This window comes from Notolabrus celidotus, chromosome 20 (genome assembly GCF_009762535.1).
Source record: "Notolabrus celidotus isolate fNotCel1 chromosome 20, fNotCel1.pri, whole genome shotgun sequence".
Taxonomy (NCBI): domain Eukaryota; kingdom Metazoa; phylum Chordata; class Actinopteri; order Labriformes; family Labridae; genus Notolabrus; species Notolabrus celidotus.
Window position 1 is genome coordinate 810,886 of NC_048291.1, and position 23,961 is coordinate 834,846.

General features: G+C 47.6%; 2 protein-coding genes across 6 annotated transcripts in view; both read left to right on the forward strand.

The window, feature by feature from the left end:
* The window catches only part of LOC117832324 (myosin-9-like), a 49,050-nt gene extending 33,186 nt beyond the window's left edge, over window positions 1–15,864 (forward strand). Inside the window, exons 16-41 of one of the 2 annotated variants that reach the window (XM_034711415.1) lie at window positions 802–986; window positions 4,394–4,515; window positions 4,598–4,667; window positions 4,762–4,922; window positions 5,184–5,292; window positions 5,384–5,515; window positions 5,625–5,831; window positions 5,917–6,054; window positions 6,142–6,265; window positions 6,356–6,527; window positions 6,612–6,824; window positions 6,913–7,057; window positions 7,141–7,347; window positions 7,442–7,546; window positions 7,665–7,817; window positions 7,911–8,159; window positions 8,244–8,456; window positions 8,547–8,759; window positions 9,796–9,957; window positions 10,064–10,192; window positions 10,276–10,364; window positions 10,453–10,576; window positions 10,691–10,899; window positions 12,679–12,787; window positions 12,888–13,060; window positions 14,272–15,864. In XM_034711415.1, coding sequence (XP_034567306.1) covers window positions 802–986; window positions 4,394–4,515; window positions 4,598–4,667; window positions 4,762–4,922; window positions 5,184–5,292; window positions 5,384–5,515; window positions 5,625–5,831; window positions 5,917–6,054; window positions 6,142–6,265; window positions 6,356–6,527; window positions 6,612–6,824; window positions 6,913–7,057; window positions 7,141–7,347; window positions 7,442–7,546; window positions 7,665–7,817; window positions 7,911–8,159; window positions 8,244–8,456; window positions 8,547–8,759; window positions 9,796–9,957; window positions 10,064–10,192; window positions 10,276–10,364; window positions 10,453–10,576; window positions 10,691–10,899; window positions 12,679–12,787; window positions 12,888–13,060; window positions 14,272–14,395 — 4,037 coding nt within the window. In that variant the 3' untranslated portion in view covers window positions 14,396–15,864. The remainder of the gene's footprint in view (window positions 1–801; window positions 987–4,393; window positions 4,516–4,597; window positions 4,668–4,761; window positions 4,923–5,183; window positions 5,293–5,383; window positions 5,516–5,624; window positions 5,832–5,916; window positions 6,055–6,141; window positions 6,266–6,355; window positions 6,528–6,611; window positions 6,825–6,912; window positions 7,058–7,140; window positions 7,348–7,441; window positions 7,547–7,664; window positions 7,818–7,910; window positions 8,160–8,243; window positions 8,457–8,546; window positions 8,760–9,795; window positions 9,958–10,063; window positions 10,193–10,275; window positions 10,365–10,452; window positions 10,577–10,690; window positions 10,900–12,678; window positions 12,788–12,887; window positions 13,061–14,271) is intronic. The other variant, XM_034711416.1, reaches the window with a different exon arrangement.
* A 1,649-nt stretch (window positions 15,865–17,513) lies between these two features.
* On the forward strand, window positions 17,514–22,691 carry LOC117832876 (mitochondrial glycine transporter A-like). 4 transcript variants are annotated; one of them, XM_034712189.1, is made up of 9 exons: window positions 17,514–17,816; window positions 19,076–19,182; window positions 19,536–19,660; window positions 20,373–20,457; window positions 20,553–20,732; window positions 20,830–20,998; window positions 21,374–21,534; window positions 21,655–22,142; window positions 22,184–22,691. In XM_034712189.1, the coding sequence occupies exons 2-8, from the start codon at window positions 19,168–19,170 to the stop codon at window positions 21,775–21,777; spliced, it is 858 nt and encodes a 285-aa protein (XP_034568080.1). In that variant the 5' UTR covers window positions 17,514–17,816; window positions 19,076–19,167; the 3' UTR covers window positions 21,778–22,142; window positions 22,184–22,691. The 4 variants fall into 4 exon arrangements, with proteins under 4 accessions (XP_034568080.1, XP_034568082.1, XP_034568081.1 ...); XM_034712191.1 differs by having other exon boundaries at window positions 21,655–22,117; window positions 22,168–22,691; XM_034712190.1 differs by having other exon boundaries at window positions 21,655–22,117; window positions 22,176–22,691.
* Window positions 22,692–23,961: the final 1,270 nt, after the last annotated feature.

Sequence of the window (23,961 nt, forward strand, 5' to 3'; positions counted from 1 at the left end):
CTGTCTTTACCTTCTCCCTCATCCTTTCTTTCTCCTCTGTCCGGTCCGTCTGTCTTTCTCGTGTGTCTTTACTTTCTTTTACGGGGTCTCAGATGTGCAAAAATGTCAGAAAGCCTATTTTTATCAGCGTTCTCCTTTTCTCCACTCAGACTCAGGTGACCGGGTTTCTCTTTCTTTGTTCCCCCTCTTCCTGAGAACACAGATCCGTCCTCCGTGCTCTTCTCCTGAATGTTCAGACGTAGCTTTGGGTGAAAACATGTTCTCTGTGTGACGTTACGAACCTCCTGGTGATCTTTCCTTCTCTCCCTCTGTGTAATAGCGTTGTTTGGGGCCCCCTGGTGTTGGTCTTGGGTACTGCAGCGATGGGTATATACTGCATGGGTTTGGTTTGGTTTTTTTGATCACCGTTAAAAACATTACATGTCCACTGCAACCGCCAAAGTGTCACACCTCCCTGACACACATACACGCACACACACATTCACATAGATCCACTTTACAGAGCAGTCCTAGTCTCCACCCACTGCACTCGTTTATTTTGGTGTGTGATCTCTCCACGCTTCACTTGCTTTTTGTGACTCCACCTGATCCCTGTTCCCCCCGTTCACTCGGTGTTTGTGTGGTGTCTCACTGCTCCTGGTTTTTACGAGCTTAGAGCAAGAGAAGTGGAGAGATAACAGTCATACTCATTCCTCCTCATGACGTGCGTTTGGCTTGAGTTTGCCTGGTTGGATATCTTAAAGTTAAGAGTTAAACCCTCCCAGATCCTAACACGATACCTCTCTCCTCTCTCTCTCTTAGTGGACCGCATCGTGGGCCTGGATAAGGTCACCGGCATGAACGAGCCCGGTGCCTTCAAGACTCGTAAGGGAATGTTCCGTACGGTGGGCCAGCTGTACAAGGAGCAGCTGTCTAAGCTCATGGCGACTCTGAGGAACACAAACCCCAACTTTGTGCGCTGCATCATCCCCAACCACGAGAAGAAGGTACCCGGGGAGTTTTATTCTTCTGCTGGTTCTCCTAGTGGAGATGTTGCAGATCAGAGTCGTAAAGAAAGCTTGATGCACGGATTATAAACGACTAGGGATGCACCGAAATCAAAAACCGAAACACTGAAATAAATGATTATGCCAATTATTAGTAGGGAGACTGGGGACAGTTTAACATTTAACTCCTTGGATTTAAGATTAAGCATTTTCTGTTTGTGTTGCACAGACATGTTCTCTGCTCTTTATCCTCAAATGTGACTTTAAAAAACATCTTTTGTAAGTCCTTAAAGAATTAAGCTTAGATGATGTATCAAACCCCTGCTTATGTGAGAGCCTCCTTTGGGCCACCCCTGCCTATGTGAGAGCCTCAGTTGGGCCACCCCTGCCTATGTGAGAGCCTCCTTTGGGCCACCCCTGCCTATGTGAGAGCCTCCTTTGGGCCACCCCTGCCTATGTGAGAGCCTCCTTTGGGCCACCCCTGCCTATGTGAGAGCCTCCTTTGGGCCACCCCTGCCTATGTGAGAGCCTCCTTTGGGCCACCCCTGCCTATGTGAGAGCCTCTGTTGGGCCACCCCTGCCTATGTGAGAGCCTCCTTTGGGCCACCCCTGCCTATGTGAGAGCCTCAGTTGGGCCACCCCTGCCTATGTGAGAGCCTCAGTTGGGCCACCCCTGCCTATGTGAGAGCCTCCTTTGGGCCACCCCTGCCTATGTGAGAGCCTCAGTTGGGCCACCCCTTCCTATGTGAGAGCCTCCGTTGGGCCACCCCTGCCTATGTGAGAGCCTCAGTTGGGCCACCCCTTCCTATGTGAGAGCCTCCTTTGGGCCACCCCTGCCTATGTGAGAGCCTCTGTTGGGCCACCCCTGCCTATGTGAGAGCCTCCGTTGGGCCACCCCTGCCTATTTGAGAGCCTCTGTTGGGCCACCCCTGCCTATGTGAGAGCCTCAGTTGGGCCACCCCTGCCTATGTGAGAGCCTCCTTTGGGCCACCCCTGCCTATGTGAGAGCCTCCTTTGGGCCACCCCTGCCTATGTGAGAGCCTCCTTTGGGCCACCCCTGCCTATGTGAGAGCCTCCTTTGGGCCACCCCTGCCTATGTGAGAGCCTCCTTTGGGCCACCCCTGCCTATGTGAGAGCCTCAGTTGGGCCACCCCTGCCTATGTGAGAGCCTCCTTTGGGCCACCCCTGCCTATGTGAGAGCCTCAGTTGGGCCACCCCTTCCTATGTGAGAGCCTCCGTTGGGCCACCCCTGCCTATGTGAGAGCCTCAGTTGGGCCACCCCTTCCTATGTGAGAGCCTCCTTTGGGCCACCCCTGCCTATGTGAGAGCCTCTGTTGGGCCACCCCTGCCTATGTGAGAGCCTCCGTTGGGCCACCCCTGCCTATTTGAGAGCCTCTGTTGGGCCACCCCTGCCTATGTGAGAGCCTCTGTTGGGCCACCCCTGCCTATGTGAGAGCCTCTGTTGGGCCACCCCTGCCTATGTGAGAGCCTCCGTTGGGCCACCCCTGCCTATGTGAGAGCCTCCGTTGGGCCACCCCTGCCTATGTGAGAGCCTCCGTTGGGCCATCCCTGCCTATGTGAGAGCCTCTGTTGGGCCATCCCTGCCTATGTGAGAGCCTCCGTTGGGCCATCCCTGCCTATGTGAGAGCCTCCGTTGGGCCACCCCTTCCTATGTGAGAGCCTCCTTTGGGCCACCCCTGCCTATGTGAGAGCCTCCGTTGGGCCACCCCTGCCTATGTGAGAGCCTCCGTTGGGCCACCCCTGCCTATGTGAGAGCCTCCGTTGGGCCACCCCTGCCTATGTGAGAGCCTCAGTTGGGCCACCCCTGCCTATGTGAGAGCCTCCTTTGGGCCACCCCTGCCTATGTGAGAGCCTCCTTTGGGCCACCCCTGCCTATGTGAGAGCCTCTGTTGGGCCACCCCTGCCTATGTGAGAGCCTCCTTTGGGCCACCCCTGCCTATGTGAGAGCCTCCTTTGGGCCACCCCTGCCTATGTGAGAGCCTCCTTTGGGCCACCCCTGCCTATGTGAGAGCCTCTGTTGGGCCACCCCTGCCTATGTGAGAGCCTCCTTTGGGCCACCCCTGCCTATGTGAGAGCCTCCTTTGGGCCACCCCTGCCTATGTGAGAGCCTCCGTTGGGCCACCCCTTCCTATGTGAGAGCCTCAGTTGGGCCACCCCTGCCTATGTGAGAGCCTCTGTTGGGCCACCCCTGCCTATGTGAGAGCCTCCTTTGGGCCACCCCTGCTTATGTGAGAGCCTCAGTTGGGCCACCCCTGCCTATGTGAGAGCCTCAGTTGGGCCACCCCTGCCTATGTGAGAGCCTCCGTTGGGCCACCCCTGCCTACGTGAGAGCCTCCGTTGGGCCACCCCTGCCTACGTGAGAGCCTCCTTTGGGCCGCCCCTGCCTACGTGAGAGCCTCCTTTGGGCCACCCCTGCCTACGTGAGAGCCTCCGTTGGGCCACCCCTGCCTATGTGAGAGCCTCCTTTGGGCCACCCCTGCCTATGTGAGAGCCTCCGTTGGGCCACCCCTGCCTATGTGAGAGCCTCCTTTGGGCCACCCCTGCCTATGTGAGAGCCTCCGTTGGGCCACCCCTGCCTATGTGAGAGCCTCCGTTGGGCCACCCCTGCCTATGTGAGAGCCTCCTTTGGGCCACCCCTGCCTATGTGAGAGCCTCCGTTGGGCCACCCCTGCCTATGTGAGAGCCTCCGTTGGGCCACCCCTGCCTATGTGAGAGCCTCTGTTGGGCCACCCCTGCCTATGTGAGAGCCTCCGTTGGGCCACCCCCTTCAAAAAGCTCTGGACACGCCCCCTAGGCCGCTCTGTTCTCCAAGCTGGTTCTCCTCATCCATCGTGGTCTGGATCATTTCTCGTGTGCGCTGCTTTATTCCCACATCCAGGTACTGATCTTTATAACGTGGATCAAGTCCAGTCACGATGAAGTGCAGAGGATCCGAATAGATCTCAGTGAAACGTGTGCTGACAGACTCCAAGAGTCTTTGTTTTCAATCAGTGGTCCGTCTCAGACTCTTTGATTAGAAGACTCTTTAGTGCTGCATTAAAGGAAGAACGTCTGCTACAGATGCATCAGAGGAGCTGATCTCTTTATTTAGCTGCTCAAAGGGGGGCAAGAAGAGAGGGACTGTTCTCTATTAAGACCCACAGGTGTGAAGTGAATGTCGCGGGGAACTTGTGATCTGCGCTGCAGGACTCGCTTTCACACAAATCAATCCAGACGTTGTTTTTGCTCTCATCACATCATTCTGTTTCGGCTGGAAATTTTCAGTGACTGAATTTTCGGTGCATCCCTATAAACGTCCAAAAAGTTCTTGATCGTAATTCCTTAAACTTCACAGAAGAGAGTCTCTAATCTTTGTCGCCTGTCTGCGATTATTCCTCCCCCCCCAGGCTGGTAAACTGGACCCCCATCTGGTGCTGGACCAGCTGCGGTGTAATGGTGTCCTGGAGGGAATCCGTATCTGCAGACAGGGCTTCCCCAACCGCATCGTGTTCCAGGAGTTCAGACAGAGGTAACAGACCCGTACCTGCTGTTCTCTCTCTGTGGTCGGTTTGTCTCTGAAAACATGAAACTAACTCCTCCTCCTCTCTCAGGTATGAAATCCTCACTCCTAACGCCATCCCCAAAGGCTTCATGGACGGGAAGCAGGCCTGCGTGCTCATGGTAAGACGTCCTCTGACTTCCAGCTGAGCTGGATGATGCTGAACTTGTCTCTCTGCAGTGTGACTGATCAGAGTGTTTCCTCTCTTCCCGTCAGATCAAAAGCCTGGAGCTGGATCCCAACCTGTTCCGGATCGGTCAGAGCAAAGTGTTCTTCAGAGCCGGAGTCCTCGCTCACCTGGAGGAGGAGAGAGACATGAAGATCACTGACATCATCATCAGCTTCCAGGCCTGGTGCAGAGGATACGTCGCCCGCAAGTACGTGCAGACGAACGCCATCTTTCATCTTCTTTAGAGCGACCGAAGAATTATGCAAACTCAAATTAATGCAAAGAAGAGAATGAATCTGCATGTCTGAAAGTTTGGCGTCTTGAGCCTGGTTTATACTTCTTAGTGAATCAACGCTGAAGCATTCAGAAGTACAACCCAGACTTATTGCATTCACATAACATGCAGGTTTTACTCAGGTGAAGGTTTTATGGAGAGTCATGGTCTGAGTTTCTGTCTCTGTCTTTCTAGGGCTTTCGCTAAGAGACAGCAGCAGCTGACTGCGATGAAGGTGATCCAGAGGAACTGTGCCGCTTACCTGAAGCTCAGGAACTGGCAGTGGTGGAGACTCTTCACTAAGGTAGGTCTCTGTCTGTCTGCACAACATCTTACAAACAGTCTGACCTTTCTGTTATCTGTCCTCACACCTTCTCCTCACGTGTTGCCCTCAGGTGAAGCCCCTGCTTCAAGTCAGCAGGCAGGAGGAGGAGATGATGGCCAAGGATGAAGAGCTGGTGAAGGTGAAGGAGAAGCAGCAGTACGCCGAGCTGCAGCTGCAGGAAATGGAGGAAAAGCAGCATCAGGTAAACACCGTCAGGACGTAGAGGCCAGAACGAATGAAGCGTCTGATGGAGCGGTGTGTCGGAGTAGTTCGTCCTCAGATAATAACGCGTCCTCCTGCTCTGTTTGCAGCTGAGCGCAGAGAAGATGGCCCTGCAGGAGCAGCTCCAGGCAGAAACAGAACTCTGCGCCGAGGCCGAGGAGATGAGAGCTCGTCTGGCTGCCAGGAAACAGGAGCTGGAGGAGATTCTCCACGACCTGGAGGCCCGTGTGGAGGAGGAGGAGGAGCGCGCCTCACACCTGACGTCAGAGAAGAAGAAGATGCAGCAGAATATTTCAGTAAGGATGAAGAACTGGTTCATTTAAAGAAGAACTGTGAACGTTTAATAGAGGACTCACTGTTTGATTTGTTGACTCTGAACAGGACCTGGAGCAGCAGCTGGATGAGGAGGAGGCCGCCAGGCAGAAGCTCCAGCTGGAGAAGGTCACGATGGAGGCCAAGGTGAAGAAGATCGAGGAGGACGTGATGGTTCTCGAGGACCAGAACAACAAACTCCTGAAGGTAATGTAACCGCTTCGATCACTCTTCTTCAGAGTTAGTGAGCGACGTCTTCTGAGGATGCTCATTTTCCCTGGTTGATGATCACAGGAGAAGAAGCTGATGGATGAGAGGATCTCTGAGTTCACCACCAACCTGACCGAGGAGGAGGAGAAATCCAAGAGCCTGCAGAAACTGAAGAACAAGCACGAGGCCATGATCACCGATCTGGAGGGTAGGACGAGGACACGTGGACAAAGAGTATCCAGCTCACAGCGTCCTCTCTCTCTTTTTCCACGGTTCTAATCTGTCTTTATTCTGTCAGACCGCCTGCGCAGGGAGGAGAAGCAGCGCCAGGAAGTGGAGAAGAACCGCCGTAAGCTGGAGGGCGACTACACCGACGTTCACGACCAGATCGCTGAGCTGCAGGCGCAGATCGCCGAGCTCCGCGCTCAGCTGGCCAAGAAGGAGGAGGAGCTCCAGGCAGCTCTGGCCAGGTCTGTTCAGACCCCTTCATGTCTCATCATTACACTGATCACCCTCTGTGCCTCTTTACTCATCTCTCCTGCTTCTCCCTGAAGGATGGAGGAGGAGGCGGCCCAGAAGAACCTGGCCCAGAAGAAGATCCGTGAGTTGGAGGCTCAGATCTCCGAGCTGCAGGAGGATTTGGAGCTGGAGAAGCAGTCCCGCATGAAGGCAGAGAAACACCGCAGGGACCTGGGAGAAGAGCTGGAGGCCCTGAAGACCGAGCTGGAGGACACGCTGGACTCCACCGCCGCTCAGCAGGAGCTCAGGTAGAGATTCTGGTCTCAAGGTAGCTGCAACAAACCTCTGTTCATGAGTCTGAGAGCTCACTGATGAATCCTTGCTCTCTCTGCTCAGGTCCAAGCGTGAGACTGAGGTCGCTCATCTGAAGAAGACTCTGGACGACGAGGCCAAAGTCCACGAGCAGCAGCTGTCCGAGATCAGACAGAAACACGGACAGGCCTTCGACGAGCTCAACGAGCAGCTGGAGCAGGCCAAGAGGGTGAGTCCGTCAGGGATCTCATCTTCTGTATGCGCCTTTGTTTTCTGAGCGCAGAAGTCTCACACGCTCGTCCTCTCCTGCAGAACAAAGTGTCCATGGAGAAGGCCAAGCAGGCTCTGGAGTCCGAGAGGAACGAGCTGGCCATCGAGCTGCAGACGCTGACGCAGGGGAAGGGAGATTCCGAGCACCGCAGGAAGAAGGCCGAAGCTCTGGTCCAGGAGCTGCAGCTCAAACACTCAGAGAGCGAGCGCCAGAGGCAGGAGCTGGCAGAGAGGCTCTCAAAGTCTCAGGTACGACCTTCATCTATCAGCTGAGCAGACGAACAGGAAGTGGATCGTGTTTCTGCTCCGGTCAGAGGCTCATGTGGTGTTTTCTGATTTGCAGGCTGAACTGGAAAATGTGAGCCTTTTGCTGAATGACGTGGAGGGCAAATCCATCAAGGCCACCAAAGACTGCTCCGCCGTGGAGTCTCAGCTGCAGGATATTCAGGTACGCAGACACGAAACCTCACAACACCGCTTCCCCTCGTTCACAGGAAACCACGCAGAGAGTCCGATCAGTGGATTCAAACACTCTTCATGTTCTGTCCCGTCTGTGTTCATAACAGGAGCTCCTCCAGGAAGAGACTCGCCAGAAGCTGTCTCAGAACACGCGTGTGCGCCAGCTGGAGGAAGAACACAACAGCCTGAGAGATCAGCTGGAGGAGGAAGAGGAGGCCAAGAGGAACGTGGAGAAGCAGCTGCAGATGGTGCAGGCTCAGGTGAGAGAGAAACATCCCAACACGTCTTCATCTCAGATATTAAACGCCGTCCCACGTCAGATGTTTGAGTGACGCCGTCTCTGTCCCCCGCAGCTCGCCGAGATGAAGAAGAAGGTGGAGTCGGACGCCGGCTGTCTGGAGACGGCTGAGGAAGGAAAGAAGAGGTTCCAGAGGGACCTGGAGGCCGTGAACCAGAGGATGGAGGAGAAATGTGCCGCCTTCGAGAAGCTGGACAAGACCAAGACCCGTCTGCAGCAGGAGCTGGACGACATGGTGGTGGACCAGGATCATCTGAGGCAGATCGTCTCCAACCTGGAGAAGAAGCAGAAGAAGTTTGACCAGGTGAGACTTCACGCAGGAAGGACGATCTCTGATCTTTGATTCATCTTGGCTGGTTTGATTTAACAATCGTTGTGATTCCTTCAGATGCTGGCAGAGGAGAAGAACATCTCCGCCCGCTACGCAGAGGAGCGTGACCGAGCTGAGGGCGAGGCCAGAGAGAAGGAGACCCGTTCTCTAGCTCTGACCCGCGAGCTCGACGCTCTGATGGACATTAAGGAAGAACTGGACCGCAACAACAAACTGCTGCGTGCTGAGATGGAGGACCTCGTCTCCTCTAAGGACGACGTGGGAAAGAATGTAAGTCTGGAAAAAGCCTGCCTTGTTCTTTTTGTGTCCATCCTCCTCCTCCTCCTCCTCGTCACCGACCCCTCCTCTCCTTACCTGCAGGTCCACGAGCTGGAGAAGTCCAAGCGTGCTATGGACCAGCAGCTGGAGGAGATGAAGACTCAGCTGGAGGAGCTGGAGGACGAGCTGCAGGCCACCGAGGACGCCAAGCTGCGTCTGGAGGTCAACATGCAGGCCATGAAGGCTCAGTACGAGAGAGACCTCGCAGGGCGGGACGAGATGGGCGAGGAGAAGAAGAGATCGCTCGTCAAACAGGTACGGAGGACGCAGCAGAGATGAGAGAGAATCTTAAAGGTGACATATCCTGCAGAATGGACTTTTTAATGGTCCTCTCCCTGAAATCTGTGTCCCTGTCTACAAACCCCCTGAAAAGTCAAAGACTCCATTCTGCCCCTGTTCTGATTTCTCCACCTTTCTGTAAATGTGTGCTGAAACCAGCCGTTTCAGTTTTCAGTGTTTTTGTTACGTAACAACAATATCCGGTCTGTAACAGGAAGTCAGAGCTCGGAGCTTGTTCAGCCCATAGACTGTATAAAATACAACTCAACCCCTCCTCCGTTTTTCATTCCCTGCACACATGTGTGCTAACAAGGAGCTTAGGAGGGAGGCATGCTAGTTGTAGGCTGTCTTAATAAACACAAAGGTCGCTTTGACTCCCCACGTCTGCAGATTTGAAGATCTAGTGGATGATTTTTAGTTTGCATGGAAAAGTGCTAGCGCTAGTTAGCATAGCCACATAGCTACATGTTGGTAGCTGTGTACCAAGACACACGTCGACATGCTGACAAATAAAACAACAAGAAACACTAAATCTGTGACCAATGGTTCAGAAAGGTCCTGCTGCAGGCGCCTCTCCGTCAGGATCAGATTCTGGATCAGATTCAGAGGGTTGAAGTAACGCGGGTCTGTGAGCAGCCGTGTATATTCAGCCAACATGTAAACATTAGATCAACGTGCCAGACGGCCGAGGCCACACCCACTTCCTGAGGGGGCGTGGCCAGATAGCTCATTCTCATTTAAAGGCACAGACACAGAAAACAGCCTGTTCTGAGCAGGGCTGAAAAAGAGGGGTTTACAGGCAGACCAGAATCTGATTTCAAAGAGTTTTTGAAATGTCTTTAAAGACATGTTTTGGGGACCTCTTAGACCAATATATGTTGATGAAGAAGAGCAGAATATGTCACCTTTAAGTTATGGGTTTTCTAACTAGTTCAAGGTTCAACTGAGGGATTTAGACCTAAAACTGCACCTTAATCATGCAAGCTCAAGTCCTGGAACGTTCCTCCCTCAGGTCAGAGAGATGGAGATGGAGTTGGAGGATGAGAGGAAGCAGCGTTCTGTTGCCGTCGCCGCACGCAAGAAGCTGGAGTTGGACCTGAAGGAGCTGGAGGCCGGCATCGACATGGCCAACAAGAACCGTGACGAGGCGCTGAAACAGCTGAAGAAACTCCAAGTGAGTCCGGTTAAATAAAAGCACCCGTCACGTTCACCTCAGCTGATCGTTTAAACACAGAACATGCAGTTTGTACCCGGTCTGACTAAATCCTCTGACTCTGCAGGCTCAGATGAAGGACCTGTTCCGGGAGCTGGAGGACACTCGCATGTCCAGAGAGGAGATCCTCGCTCAGAGCAAGGAGACGGAGAAGAAGCTGAAAAGCATGGAGGCTGAGATGCTCCAGATGCAGGAGGTGAGTTTGTTGTCTCTTGTGAAGGATGTTCTTCTTCCTCCGTCTGCTCTCTCCTCACTCTGCTCTCGTCCGTCCTCTTGCAGGAGGTGGCCGCCGCAGAGCGAGCCAAGAGACAGGCGCAGCAGGAGAGAGACGAACTGCAGGATGAGATCAACAACCAGGCCGCCAAGCAGTAAGACGTCGCTCTAACTTCACTGACGTAGAGAAACAGACGCCATGGTTTGAGATTCATGTCCTCATTTCTTCTTTGTGCCTCTCAGTGCTCAGACCGCAGAGGAGAGGAGACGGCTGGAGGCTCGCATCGCTCAGCTGGAGGAGGAGCTGGAGGAGGAGCAGTGCAACACTGAGCTGGTCAACGACCGACTGAAGAAAGCGATGCTGCAGGTGAGTGGAGCAGAGGGCGGAGTCCCAGCTTTACAGCTCTGTATGTGAAGAAGGATCGGTCATGGTGTCCTCAAACTGAACCTGATCCTTGATTTCCTGGATCTCCTCCTGCAGAGCGACCAGATGAACGTGGAGCTGGCCGCCGAGCGCAGCAGCTCTCAGCGCGTGGAAGGAGCTCGTTCTCAGCTGGAGCGCCAGAACAAGGAGCTGAAACTGAAGCTGCAGGAACTGGAGGGAACCGTCAAATCCAAGTACAAGGCCAACATGACCGCCCTGGAGGCCAAGATCGCTCAGCTGGAGGAACAGCTGGACATGGAGACCAGGTGAGGAAGGATCTACTCTGCATCATACACTCACTGTATGTACTACAGGGAGGGGCATGCTTGATCCAGATTAACACATAATCACTCACTTTTACTGGTTTGCTTCAAATAAAGGCCTGGTACCTTCTGTAGTGACAGCAAGTATAGGCCTGCTTCAAATAAAGGCCTGGTACCTTCTGTAGTGACAGCAAGTAAAGGCCTGCTTCAAATAAAGGCCTGGTACCTTCTGTAGTGACAGCAAGTAAAGGCCTGCTTCAATTAAAAGCCTGGTACCTTCTGCAGTAAAAGCAAGTAAAGGCCTGCTTCAATTAAAGGCCTGGTACCTTCTGTAGTGACAGCAAGTAAAGGCCTGCTTCAAATAAAGGCCTGGTACCTTCTGTAGTGACAGCAAGTAAAGGCCTGCTTCAAATAAAGGCCTGGTACCTTCTGTAGTGACAGCAAGTAAAGGCCTGCTTCAAATAAAGGCCTGGTACCTTCTGTAGTGACAGCAAGTAAAGGCCTGCTTCAAATAAAGGCCTGGTACCTTCTGTAGTGACAGCAAGTAAAGGCCTGCTTCAAATAAAGGCCTGGTACCTTCTGTAGTGACAGCAAGTAAAGGCCTGCTTCAAATAAAGGCCTGGTACCTTCTGCAGTAAAAGCAAGTAAAGGCCTGCTTCAATTAAAGGCCTGGTACCTTCTGCAGTAAAAGCAAGTAAAGGCCTGCTTCAATTAGAGGCCTGGTACCTTCTGTAGTGACAGCAAGTAAACGCCTGCTTCAAGTAAAGGCCTGGTACCTTCTGTAGTGACAGCAAGTAAAGCCCTGCTTCAAATAAAGGCCTGGTACCTTCTGCAGTTAAAGCAAGTAAAGGCCTGCTTCAATTAGAGGCCTGGTACCTTCTGCAGTAAAAGCAAGTAAAGGCCTGCTTCAATTAGAGGCCTGGTACCTTCTGCAGTAAAAGCAAGTAAAGGCCTGCTTCATTTAGAGGCCTGATTGGCTTCTTATAAAGGCCTGGTACCTTCTGTTTTAAAAACAAGTCAAGGCCTGGTTCTATTGTGGAAAAGCAAATAAAAGCCTGCTTCAAATAAAGGCCTAGTGCCATCTGCAGTAAAAGAAAGACAAGCCTGCTTCAAATGAAGGCCTGGTACTATCTGCAGTAAAAGAAAGACAAACCTGCTTCAATTAGAGGCCTGGTACCTTCTGCAGTAAAATCAAGTAAAGGCCTCCTTCAATTAGAGGCCTGGTACCTTCTGGATTAAAAGTAAGTGAAGGCCTGTTTCAAATAAAGGCCTGAAACCTTATGCAGTAAAGGCAAGTAAAGGCCTGTTTCAAATAAAGTTCCTGGTACCTTAAGAAGTAAAAGCAAGTAAAGGCCTGCTTCAAATAAAGGCCTGGTACCTTGAGCAGTAAAAGCAAGTAAAGGCCTGCTTCAAATAAAGGCCTGGTACCTTATGCAGTAAAGGCAAGTAAAGGCCTGTTTCAAATAAAGGCCTGGTACCTTGAGCAGTAAAAGCAAGTAAAGGCCTGCTTCAAATAAAGGCCTGGTACCTTCTGCAGTAAAAGCTAAAACAAGCCTGCTTCATTTAAAGGCCTGCCTCATATAGTGGCCTGGTACATTCTGTATGGTAAAAGAAAATAAAGACCTCCTCCCATATTTAAGGATTTACAGTTTTGACATGAAAACCAAACTTTTAGTTCCACAAACATATCTGAAGTGAACTGTGAATCAAGAAGTTAAAGACTGTGGGTAGAAATCTTCAATGGATGTTTTGGGTCTGACCTTCGTGGCGTTCTTCACTCAGGGAGAGACAGGCAGCCACCAAGATGGTGAGACGCACGGAGAAGAAACTGAAGGAAGTCATCCTGCAGGTGGACGACGAGAGACGCAACACCGAGCAGTTCAAGGATCAGGTGAGCGGCTCTTCTCTTCAGGACGTCCCATGAAGATCTTTGTAGCTCCCGTCAGTCCGATCTCAATCTGAGTCTAAACGTGTTCGACTCTCACCTGCAGGCGGACAAGCTGAACTCTCGCACGAAGCAGCTGAAGCGTCAGCTGGAGGAGGCTGAGGAGGAGGCTCAGAGGGCGAACGCCAACCGAAGGAAGCTGCAGAGAGAGCTGGAGGACGCCAGCGAGTCCGCGGACGCCATGAACCGGGAAGTCAGCTCCCTCAAGAGCAAGCTCAGGTGAGGAGAGGAACCTTCTGCAGTAACACAAATTACAGGCCTGCTTCAAATAAAGGCCTGGTACCTTCTGCAGTACAACAAATTACAGGCCTGTTTCAAATAAAGGCCTGGTACCTTCTGTAGAAAAAGCAAATAAAAGCCTGCTTCACAGAAAGGCCTGGTACCTTCTGCAGTAAATGCAAAAAAAAGCCTGCTTCAAATAAAGGCCTGCTTCAAATAAAGGCCTGGTACCTTCTGTAGAAAAAGCAAATAAAAGCCTGCTTCAAATAAAGGCCTGGTACCTTCTGTAGAAAAAGCAAATAAAAGCCTGCTTCAAATAAAGGCCTGGTACCTTCTGTAGAAAAAGAAAATAAAAGCCTACTTCAAATAAAGGCCTGGTACCTTCTGCAGTAAAACAAATTACAGGCCTGCTTCAAATAAAGGCCTGGTACCTTCTGCAGTAAAAGCTAAAACAAGCCTACTTCATTTAAAGGCCTGGTACCTTCTGCAGTAAAAAGCAAAAATAAGCCTGTTTCAAATAAAGGCCTGGTACCTTCTGCAGTAAAAGCATGTAAAAGCCTGTTCCAAATAAAGGCCTGGTACCTTCTGCAGTAAAAGCATGTAAAAGCCTGTTCCAAATAAAGGCCTGGTACCTTCTGTAGAAAAAGCAAATAAAAGCCTGCTTCAAATAAAGACCTGGTACCTTCTGCAGTAAAAACAAATAAAAGCCTGCTTCAAATAAAGGCCTGGTACCTTCTGCAGTAAAAACGAATAAAGGCCTGCTTCACATAAAGGCCTGGTACCTTCTGCAGTAAAAACGAATAAAGGCCTGCTTCAAATAAAGGCCCGGTACCTTCTGCAGTAAATGCAAAAAAAAAGCCTGCTTCAAATAAAGGCCTGCTTCAAATAAAGGCCCGGTACCTTCTGCAGTAAAAGCAAATAAAAGCCTGCTTCACATAAAGGCCTGGTACCTTCTGCAGTAAAACAAATTACAGGCCTGCTTCAAATAAAGGCCTGGTACCTTCTGCAGTAAAAGCTAAAACAAGCCTGCTTCATTTAAAGGCCTGGTACCTTCTGCAGTAAAAAGCAAAAATAAGCCTGTTCCAAATAAAGGCCTGGTACCTTCTGCAGTAAAAGCATGTAAAAGCCTGCTTCAAATAAAGGCCTGGTACCTTCTGCAGTGAAAGAAAATTCAGGCAGTCACTTTAACATTGATCTTGTGTTCCTCTCAGACGTGGTGACCTCCCCTACCTTATTCGCCGCACGGTCCCCCGCGCTTCAGGCGTCGAAAGCGACGAGGAGGGCGAGCCCAAGAGCGAGCCCAAGAGCGAGACCGCTGAGCCTAAACCTGAATGAAGAGCCACAGTGTGCCGCTCCACTCCTGAAAAACTGCATCACACACACAGACACACACACACACACACACACACACACAAACACACACATAGACCCAGAATCACAAAGAGCACACATAACCGCAACAACTGACAGAGAGGAACACAAAGATGAGGATGTTGTTAAAAACTAAAGACGGGGGTTTAGTCCTGTGACAGTCTGATCGACACAACATGACAATCTATGCATTCTTAACACACTGACACACACACACACACTGAAGCCAGTAAACTGGGACAATCACCATGCTGACAACACACACACACACACACACACACACATACACACACACACACACATGTTTCTTTTTGGGCCAAATTTTGTTTCTTTTGCTTCATTTTTCATCTCTGGGAAAAAAAAAAAGAAAGAAAGGATATTTTTATAAGGAAACATTCCAATTATGAATAGTCCTGATCACGGATCTATTTTTCTAATTGAAGAAAGAGAAAAGAAAGAAAGAAGTAAAGGGGTAAATGAAGACGGATCACAGGAAGGGGACCAAAGTAATATCTCGATCTATAGAATTGTATTTTATGCAGACGTTTTTATAATGGTTAAAAATGGAAGTGCTTCATGTTTATTATGCTCGCGCTCTGGCCTCAGTTTATAATGAAGGTTTCTATGCTGAAATGTACTCGATCCATTTAGCTGCAGTTAGTACTCGTGACTCCGCTTTTGGGCTTAACAATGTGATACACACGTTTCATGCAGCGACATCAAATCAGAGGCAGGATTCAGGTGACTAATTGGACTCTGAAGCATATTGAAGGCGTTTATCTGATTGTGAATGTGCTGAAATCTCTTCGTTTTTGCACTGAGATGAAAACAAACAAACACTTAAAGCCTTGACGTAAACCACTGCCTTTATGTGCTTCATTTAAAAACACGGACGAAGGAGCTCAGAGTGCCAACACACACTAAGGCCTTAAACGCATCTGAATTCTCCCGGGCGGGGCGGTTGGCTTTGTATCCGGACGTGCGTTGATATATTGTGTTTATTTTACGTTCATCACTATCAGTGTTTTTGTTGATGTTGGAGGTGAAGTCTATACGGGGTGGTGGGGTTGTTTATTACTCACAGCACACACTGTATTCTCAGAGCACAGCTTGCTGCAGGGAGTTTAAAACCCCCTCTGCAGAACGGTTAAAAACATACACACACACACACACACACCCGCCAGAGGATGACCCCTCTCAGGCTGTGCTCAGGGCGGCTTTTGGCTCACACTGCTGGGAAGTGAGAGGAAATAAAAAATAACAGCTCAGAATTTAAACCATCACTTTAATCGCACTTAAAAAAAAGAAAAGGAAATATAAAAACAGCATCTCCAACATTCTTCTGTAGTGTTTGTCTGTCTGCACCTCTGGAATGGATCTCATGTTGTGAAATGTTGGTGTTATTGCAATAAAAGAGGCTTTCTAAACCGCTACACGCCGGCCCTGTGTGCTTTTTGTCCTCTTCTGCTGATGTTTGTGTTTTTCTACATTGTTTCAGTCAATAAGAGAGAGAGGTTAAGTGATCCGTGACATCAGGTTGAAGTCCAGAACTCGGCCCCCCTGAGGTGCTGGAGGTGTTGTTTATGCAGTGACGTGTTTTCACCAGCAGGGGGCAGACGGAGGGAAGTAGAGCAAGAGCAAGTTAGAACCGGTTTCACAAAAGTTTCACTACAAGAGTAAAAACCTGAAAACACAGTCAACAAGGATGGAGAGGAAGACTGGGTGAGAATCTGTTTCATAGTGTTTGCTCGTTCTGTTTGTTTTTGGTGTTTATCCAAGAAAAGAAAACCTTATTTAGTACACAGGTGAGGAAATATGTTAATAAACAGAAACAAACATTAAAAATGAGAATTATAGTAAATTAAAAATAGAAAATAATTTTAACTAAAAAAGAGAAACAATTAGAATAGTGTTCAAAGTACAAAAAAAAGGTAAATGTTTAAAAAAATAAACTGTTTTTTTTTTTGTTTTTTTTTTGAAGATCTGTTTATCTGAATTCTTTCCACATTATATAAAGAGGATCAATTTTAAAAGTTAAGGCAAGTGGTGTTCAACAAAAATAAGTAGACAGGTGAAAATATCTGTTTAGAAAAAAATCATAATAACAATAATCATAGTAAATTAACTAAAAAGGAGAAGAAGAAAAAGGAAAATGAATAGTGAAAGTAAAAATAGATATATATATTTTTTTTTCAAAGATCTGTTTTTTTTTTTATTATAGAGGATCAATTTTAACAGTGAAGGCAAGTCGTGTTTATCCAAGAAAAGAAAAGAAAAATAGGTAGACAGGTGTAGAAATATGTCAAAACAAAAAAATAAAATAAATTATAATAATGATAATTATAGTAAATTAAAATAGAAAAAAAAAAATTAAAAATAACTGAAAAAGGGGACAAAATAAAATAGAAAAACAGGTTAATATTTAATAAATACAATTTTGTGTTTTTATCTCAAACAACCTCTAATTTATTAATTACCTTGTTTAACATTATGACTTTATTTAGTAGAGTTTAAAGTACTTTATTCTGTCACCATTACTACATTTATAGTAATAAGTATTTATAAAATCTCATTATTGTTTTCATGCTCTTTTGTATTTAATTGTAGTCACTAAGTTAATTTAAATTCCAGTTCTGTCCAGTGTCTAGTGTGAAAATAACAGTGAGTGTGTTTTAGTGTAATGTCAATATTCTGACGTCAGCACCAGTTTGACGTCCTACATCATGAGTTTTTGTGCGATGTGAAGTTTTTAAATACTTTCTCTCTGATCAATGTCGTAAATTAGAATCGATTTTTCTGACTTCACATCACGTCACTCTTCGTCAGCAGCAGGTTGTGTAAGTTTGTCTGTGAATTAATAATATTGAGTGTAAAGACTAATTTTAAAAACCTGACCTGCAGCTCTGACTGTGTGTGTAGATTGTGTATTTATTATTTTATTCAATGAGTTGTGATTAAACGTCAAAATTCAGTTTATTATAGTCACAGAAGAAGAGCTCATTTATATTCACACCACCTACATCCCTTCAACCAATCAGAAGCCAGAAGCTCCTCAATGGGCGGGGCATGCTTTGCTGCTGTGACACGCATGCGCTGAAATCAGGAACCGGCTGGTATGTTAAAGTTCGGTCACTTACCGAACAGGCAGTTATTTAACGGGACGGCACCGGACAGCACGGAGAGGTGTAGTGAGTGAATTTGTTACCGACAGTTAACGCGAGTTAGTGACGTTAAATTCAACTACGACAGAACAGTTTGAGGTCACACGTCAACGTTCTGGAAATATAGGTTACGTGTGTTAACCGGTGTTAACGAGCGGATTCAGACCTGTAACAGTCGGTGTACCGGTTAACGGTTCCTCCAAACTACCGGGGATCTGAGGAAGGTAAGAGCAGAGTATTTTATGGAGTTTATTTCATGTAGAAAATAATAATTAAGTTGAACATCTGCTTAAAATGATTAATTCCTACATTATGTTGAGCAATTAAACGCAACACACCTGAAATAATTCTGCGACAAAATTATTTTTTTTTAAATAATTTTCACAAATACAGTAAAGGTGTTAAAAACCTGACACCGTGTTTTTAAGAGACTGAAGCCTCTGTAGAATTTTTTAGTCCAGATTTGAGAGGTCTAGGTATTATGGTTCTGGATCAGGACCTAGTCTAATGTGGTCTAGACAGAAAAAAGGAGTAAAATTGACCTTTTGAGGGGATTTTTATAAATCTGAAACTGTGTTTTTAAAAGTCTGTTGTGTCTCTTAGATAATGCAGTCAAGAGGCTTTGGATCAGATCAAATTAGACTCATGCAACACACTATTATTTGCCTTAATATCTTAATTTGTCTTCTGTGTGCATCTCTTTTTCAGCAGAATTTATTACAGCTGATTCTCATGTTGAAGTTTTTTAACCATTATGGTTAAGTTCAAATAAAACATGCAAGAAAACAAACTTTTAGCAGACTTATGAGACCTGTAGTGCATCATGACTTCTAAACTAATATTATACAACAAGTTAAATCAACAAGAGCTGCTCAGCTTTCAGAGCTCCATGCTGTTTTTCTTGGAGGCTGAGGATGGAATAAGTCATCCTGCAGCGTGCACACATGAGATTAAAGTTACTCATTAGATTTGAAGACAAAACAGTTAATTAATAACATCTTGATACAAAAATAAAGTGTTATTGTGATCCTGGAGGATGTGTTTCAGAAGAGATTAGGATCCTTTAAATCATCACAGACGACTCCAGATGTGTGAAATATGTGAATCACATTTTCTTCTTTATTATCTTCATTATGACGAGTTAAGAAATAATGAAGTCTGTGTTTAACAGCCTGAAATGTTTCAGTGGACTTTCAAAATATCAGGATGTCATTAATGTCGTTGATATTTGGCCTTGTCAGTGAGGTTTATTATTCATGCATGACACAAGAATCAAATCATGTTCATCATGTGTTGATCTCACGTGAAACTCCTCCAGTGGAGTCACGCTCACTGATCCTCTCTAATCTGCAGCACACAGATCTTTAGTTAATGAAGAGTGTGTGTGTGTGTCGGGTGATCCCAATTAAGAAGCACACTGCTACTTATGTCAGGTGGTGTGTGTGTGTCTGTGTGTTTAAACATCCTCTCTCTCTCTCTGTAGGAGTTCAGGATCTTCAGGTCGCGCAGCGTCAGAGTGAAGGTTGAGAGAAGCAGATCTTTGAGTCCTGGTCCTGGTCCTGGTCCTGCAGAAGCATGGAGCTGTCTCTGGTGAGTGATCCTGATGTCTGTGAAGACTCTGAGCACACACTGTGAGTGAGGTCACGGTGTCTCAGAGATAACAGCAGTCTGACCCACGGCTGACCTGTTTCACTGACCCCCCTGACCCACCTGACATGTCTGACATGTCTGACATGACGCCACTAGGAGGCCGATGAGCCTCAGAGGAGAGGCGTCTGATCTCTGCGTGTTGTTACATCACGGCTGTTTGTTAAATTTCAACACAGGAGGGGAGAACAAACTCTCTGACTTCATGATGTATGAAGCCCTGCAATAAAACCTTCTCCCTCCTCCTCCTCTTCTTCTTCTTCTTCCTCTTCTTCTTCTTCTCTCCGTCTCTTCAGGCTCATCCAGCCATCAAAGCCTTCATGTGTGGCTCGTTCAGTGGGACCTGTTCCACGCTGCTTTTCCAGCCTCTGGACCTCGTGAAGACCCGTCTGCAGACCCTGCACAGCAGCATGAAGCCCGGGTGAGTCCTCAGAGACACGACCACACTGTGATGTCTGTCACCTTCATGTCCTTCCTGTCCTTCCTGTCCTTCCTGTCCTTCCTGTCCTTCCTATCCTTCCTGTCCTTCCTGTCCTTCCTATCCTTCATGTCCTTCATGCCTTTCCTGTCCTTTCTGTCCTTCCTGTCCTTCATGCCCTTCCTATCCTTCCTATCCTTCCTGTCCTTCCTGTCCTTTCTGTCCTTCCTGTCCTTCCTGTCCTTCATGTCCTTCCTATCCTTCCTGTCCTTCATGCCCTTCCTATCCTTCCTGTCCTTCCTATCCTTCCTGTCCTTCATGCCCTTCCTATCCTTCCTGTCCTTCCTATCCTTCCTGTCCTTCATGCCCTTCCTATCCTTCCTGTCCTTCCTATCCTTCCTATCCTTCCTATCCTTCCTATCCTTCCTGTCCTTCCTGTCCTTTCTGTCCTTCCTGTCCTTCATGTCCTTCCTGTCCTTCCTGTCCTTCCTGTCCTTCCTGTCCTTCCTGTCCTTCCTGTCCTTCATGCCCTTCCTATCCTTCCTGTCCTTCCTGTCCTTCCTATCCTTCCTGTCCTTCCTGTGAAGTCTGCAGACTCACAGAAAGAGTGAGATTTAGTTTTGATATGAGACACTTCTTAAAGTCTGTGATTCTCTGTGTCTACATCAGTCATGTCTCATGTCTCTGTCCACTCATGTGTTTGCTCCTCTTCCAGGTCGGGCCGTGTTGGGATGGTGACGGTGTTAATGAGCGTGGTGAGAACAGAGCGTCTGGTGGGACTGTGGAAAGGAATGTCCCCGGTGAGAGAACGACCTCCTCTCTGTGAAAGAACCAAAGAATGATCCATGACCTTCCTCTGACCCTCCTCCTCTCTCTCCTCCGTCTGCTCCTCCAGTCTTTCGTGAGGACCATCCCGGGTGTGGGACTCTACTTCAGCACCTACTACTCTCTGAAGCAGCACTACTTCCAGGACGGCTGCCCGGGCGCCCTGCAGGCCGTGCTGCTGGGGGGAGGGGCCCGCACGGTGGCGGGGATCTTCATGCTGCCGGTCACCGTCATCAAGACTCGATATGAAGTAAGCAGAGATGATGTTCAGACACCTGAGGTTGGACATGTGTGTGTGTGTGTTTATCACCTTACTGACTTTGTGTGTGTGTGTGTGTGTGTGTCAGTGCGGCAGGTACAGCTACGGCAGTGTGTCCGGGGCGCTGCGCAGTGTGTGTCGGACTGAAGGTCCCGCTGCTCTGTTCTCCGGTTTAACGGCCACGCTGCTCAGAGACGTTCCGTTCTCAGGGATCTACGTGATGTTCTACAGCCAGGCCAAGGCCTCCCTGCCCATGGGTAAGAGAGCACATGCAGAACAAGCAGAACACACAGAACACACAGAACACATGCAGAACACACAGAACACATGCAGAACACACAGAACACACAAAACACACAGAACACACAGAACACACAGAACACACAAAACACAAGCAGAACACACAGAACACACAGAACACATGCAGAACACACAGAACACAGAACACATGCAGAACAAGCAGAATACACAGAACACATGCAGAACACACAGAACACACAGAACACATGCAGAACACACAGAACACACAGAACACACTGAACACACAGAACACACAGAACACACAGAACACACAGAACACATGCAGAACACACAGAACACATAAAATATTGATCTTTGTGTCGTCCTCTCAGAGATCAGATCGTCTCCCTCCGCCCCCCTGGCTAACTTCGGCTGCGGCGTCCTGGCCGGCGTTCTGGCCTCTCTGACCACTCAGCCGGCTGACGTGGTTAAAACTCACGTCCAGGTGAATCCACAGCTGAGGACGGTGGAGGCGGTCCGATACATCTACATGGTAACTCCCTCGCTCTCACTGAGATCATCGCCATGTTTCTGATTCATTATCTCACCTCTGACATCACATCATCACGCTTTCATTGACTCTTCTTCCTCTTCCTCTTCCTCTTCCTCACAGGAGCACGGGCTGCAGGGCTTCCTCAGAGGGGCGGTTCCCAGGGCGCTGAGGAGGACTATGATGGCCGCCATGGCGTGGACGGTGTACGAGCAGATGATGGCTCAGGTCGGGCTGAAGTCGTGAAGAGGAGGAGGAGAAGAAAGTAGAGTGATGGAGAGAAGAAGAGGGAGGAGCTGCAGAGGAGACAATGTTTGTCTGAGAGGAGAGTCAGAGAGAGACTGAAGCTTGAAGTTGATGTCTAAAACGACTAACACGCACTGAAACAGGAAGTGACGAGAGGTCCTGACAGAACGAGATCGCCTTGTGAAGATCGTGGAAACAAGAGGAGGAGTCCTCTCAATCCAACAAGACCCAGACAAGAGGTTTTTATTCCTGACTAAACGACAGAGCAGAACTGTTTCCTGCAAGAAGGAGGATTCAAAACGAGGCAGGAAAGAAGAGAAGAGGAAGAAGAGAAGAAGAGGTGAAGAGGAAGAAGAGAAGAAGAGGTGAAGAGGAAGAAGAGGTGAAGAGGTGAAGAGAAGAAGAGGTGAAGAGGTCACGAAAGAAGATGCAAGAAGAAGATTCTTGAGAAATCGATGAGCAGCTTCAAAGTTTATTGAAGACTTTATGAAGCAGCGTTAACGACTGAGTGCAGATGAAGCATGGTCTGCATCCCCCGGTATCCCAGCATGCTTTGTGCAGGGATATGCAGTTTGAAGTCGGCGTGCAGAGACGTCCCGTGTTGCACTAAAAGTTAGAAATGTCGGCCCTCTTTCGGGATCAGGTTTGTCTCTGAGATCTGCAGCGCTGCAGTCTCCCATGACCCGAGACCTTGTCCCACATTCAGCTCAGACTTTTGAATTGCACTTTAACCCCCGCAGGTCTGTCCTGGTACAGATCCACGCCTTCTAATAACACTGATATTTATGTGCTTGTTGTAATGTGTCTGTTCCTTTGCCTTCATGATTTTTGTAGTATTTGTTGTGCAGAATGTGTCTTTGATTGTGAAAGAGCTCTACCTTTTTAAGAAAATAAAACACTGCCACATGAATCCATCAGGAGTCTTTGTTGTGTGTGAAGACGAGCTGACCTCTGAGACGCTGCGGCAGGAGGAGAACACGCTTCATGACGCAGCAGACTTTATATCAGTCTTATCTCAAAGGTTTATCTTTGTCCTACTTGTGTGAAGGAACAAGAACGGAGCAGTCTGAGACCTGGTTCAGTCAGAGAGCAGAGACGAGAGAATACACCACTCATACTCTCTCTCTCTTTCCTCTCATTAAAGCACAAACATATAAAATGTAAAGTCAGCTGTGATGTGAAACCATCAGAGATTACAGAGACACATCACTCAGCATATTCAGCAGACTGACAGAGCAGAAAGGACAAAGTATCAGAGTGCTGTGACGGAGAGATAAGCAGAGGAGGTGACATAACAGCAGAGAGAGAGTCAGACCCCAGAACTTATCAGAGATGATTACAGGCTGTAACTCTGAAACATGGATCAAGAGTCCAAAGGAAATGCTGCTACTAACCTTCATAATGATTGATTCATCTCATATGTTAATAATCTTCATCTTTTTACAGGATTATAACAATCATTACTAAAAGAAAAGGACAACAGAGAGATGAATTATTCTATCAGGAGGCCGTGAAGCTAATCCTGCTTTCACACTCACACAAACTCCATGAAAACTCACTGTGAGCATGCAGAGATCACCTTTATGTATTTAATTTTTTAATAGTATTTCATTTTGTTCAATTTTATTTTATTCATTTTATTTATTTTATTTATTTTATTTATTTTATTTATTTTATTTATTTTATTTATATTTTTTATTCATACTTTTATTTTAATATATTATTTTTTTATTTTATTTTATTTGACCTTTATTTTAATTGTATTTATTTTATTTATTTTATTTATTTAATTTATTTTATTTATTTTATTTATTTTTATAATTTTATATCGTATTATATATATTTATTTTTATTGTATTTAATTTTGTTCTATTTTATTTATTCATTTATTTATTTTACCTTTTTATTTGTATTTAGATCTTATTTTATTTCTTCTTCTATTAATATTTTGACTTCCTTACATTCTGTTCATAGAGCTCTGTAATGACCGGTTTTCCCTCCCTGGGATAAATAAAGTATTTCTTATATCTGATATCATAAAGCTCTAATAATGACCTTTGCTCTTCAGCTCCTGATGACTAAACGGCGGTCCTGTTATCACTCCATGAATCCTTGTCCTCATTTTTAGTAGTTTTTTGTCCCTGAGTCCTGGTTCCTCTGTTTTATAGGTGTTACATGATTTAA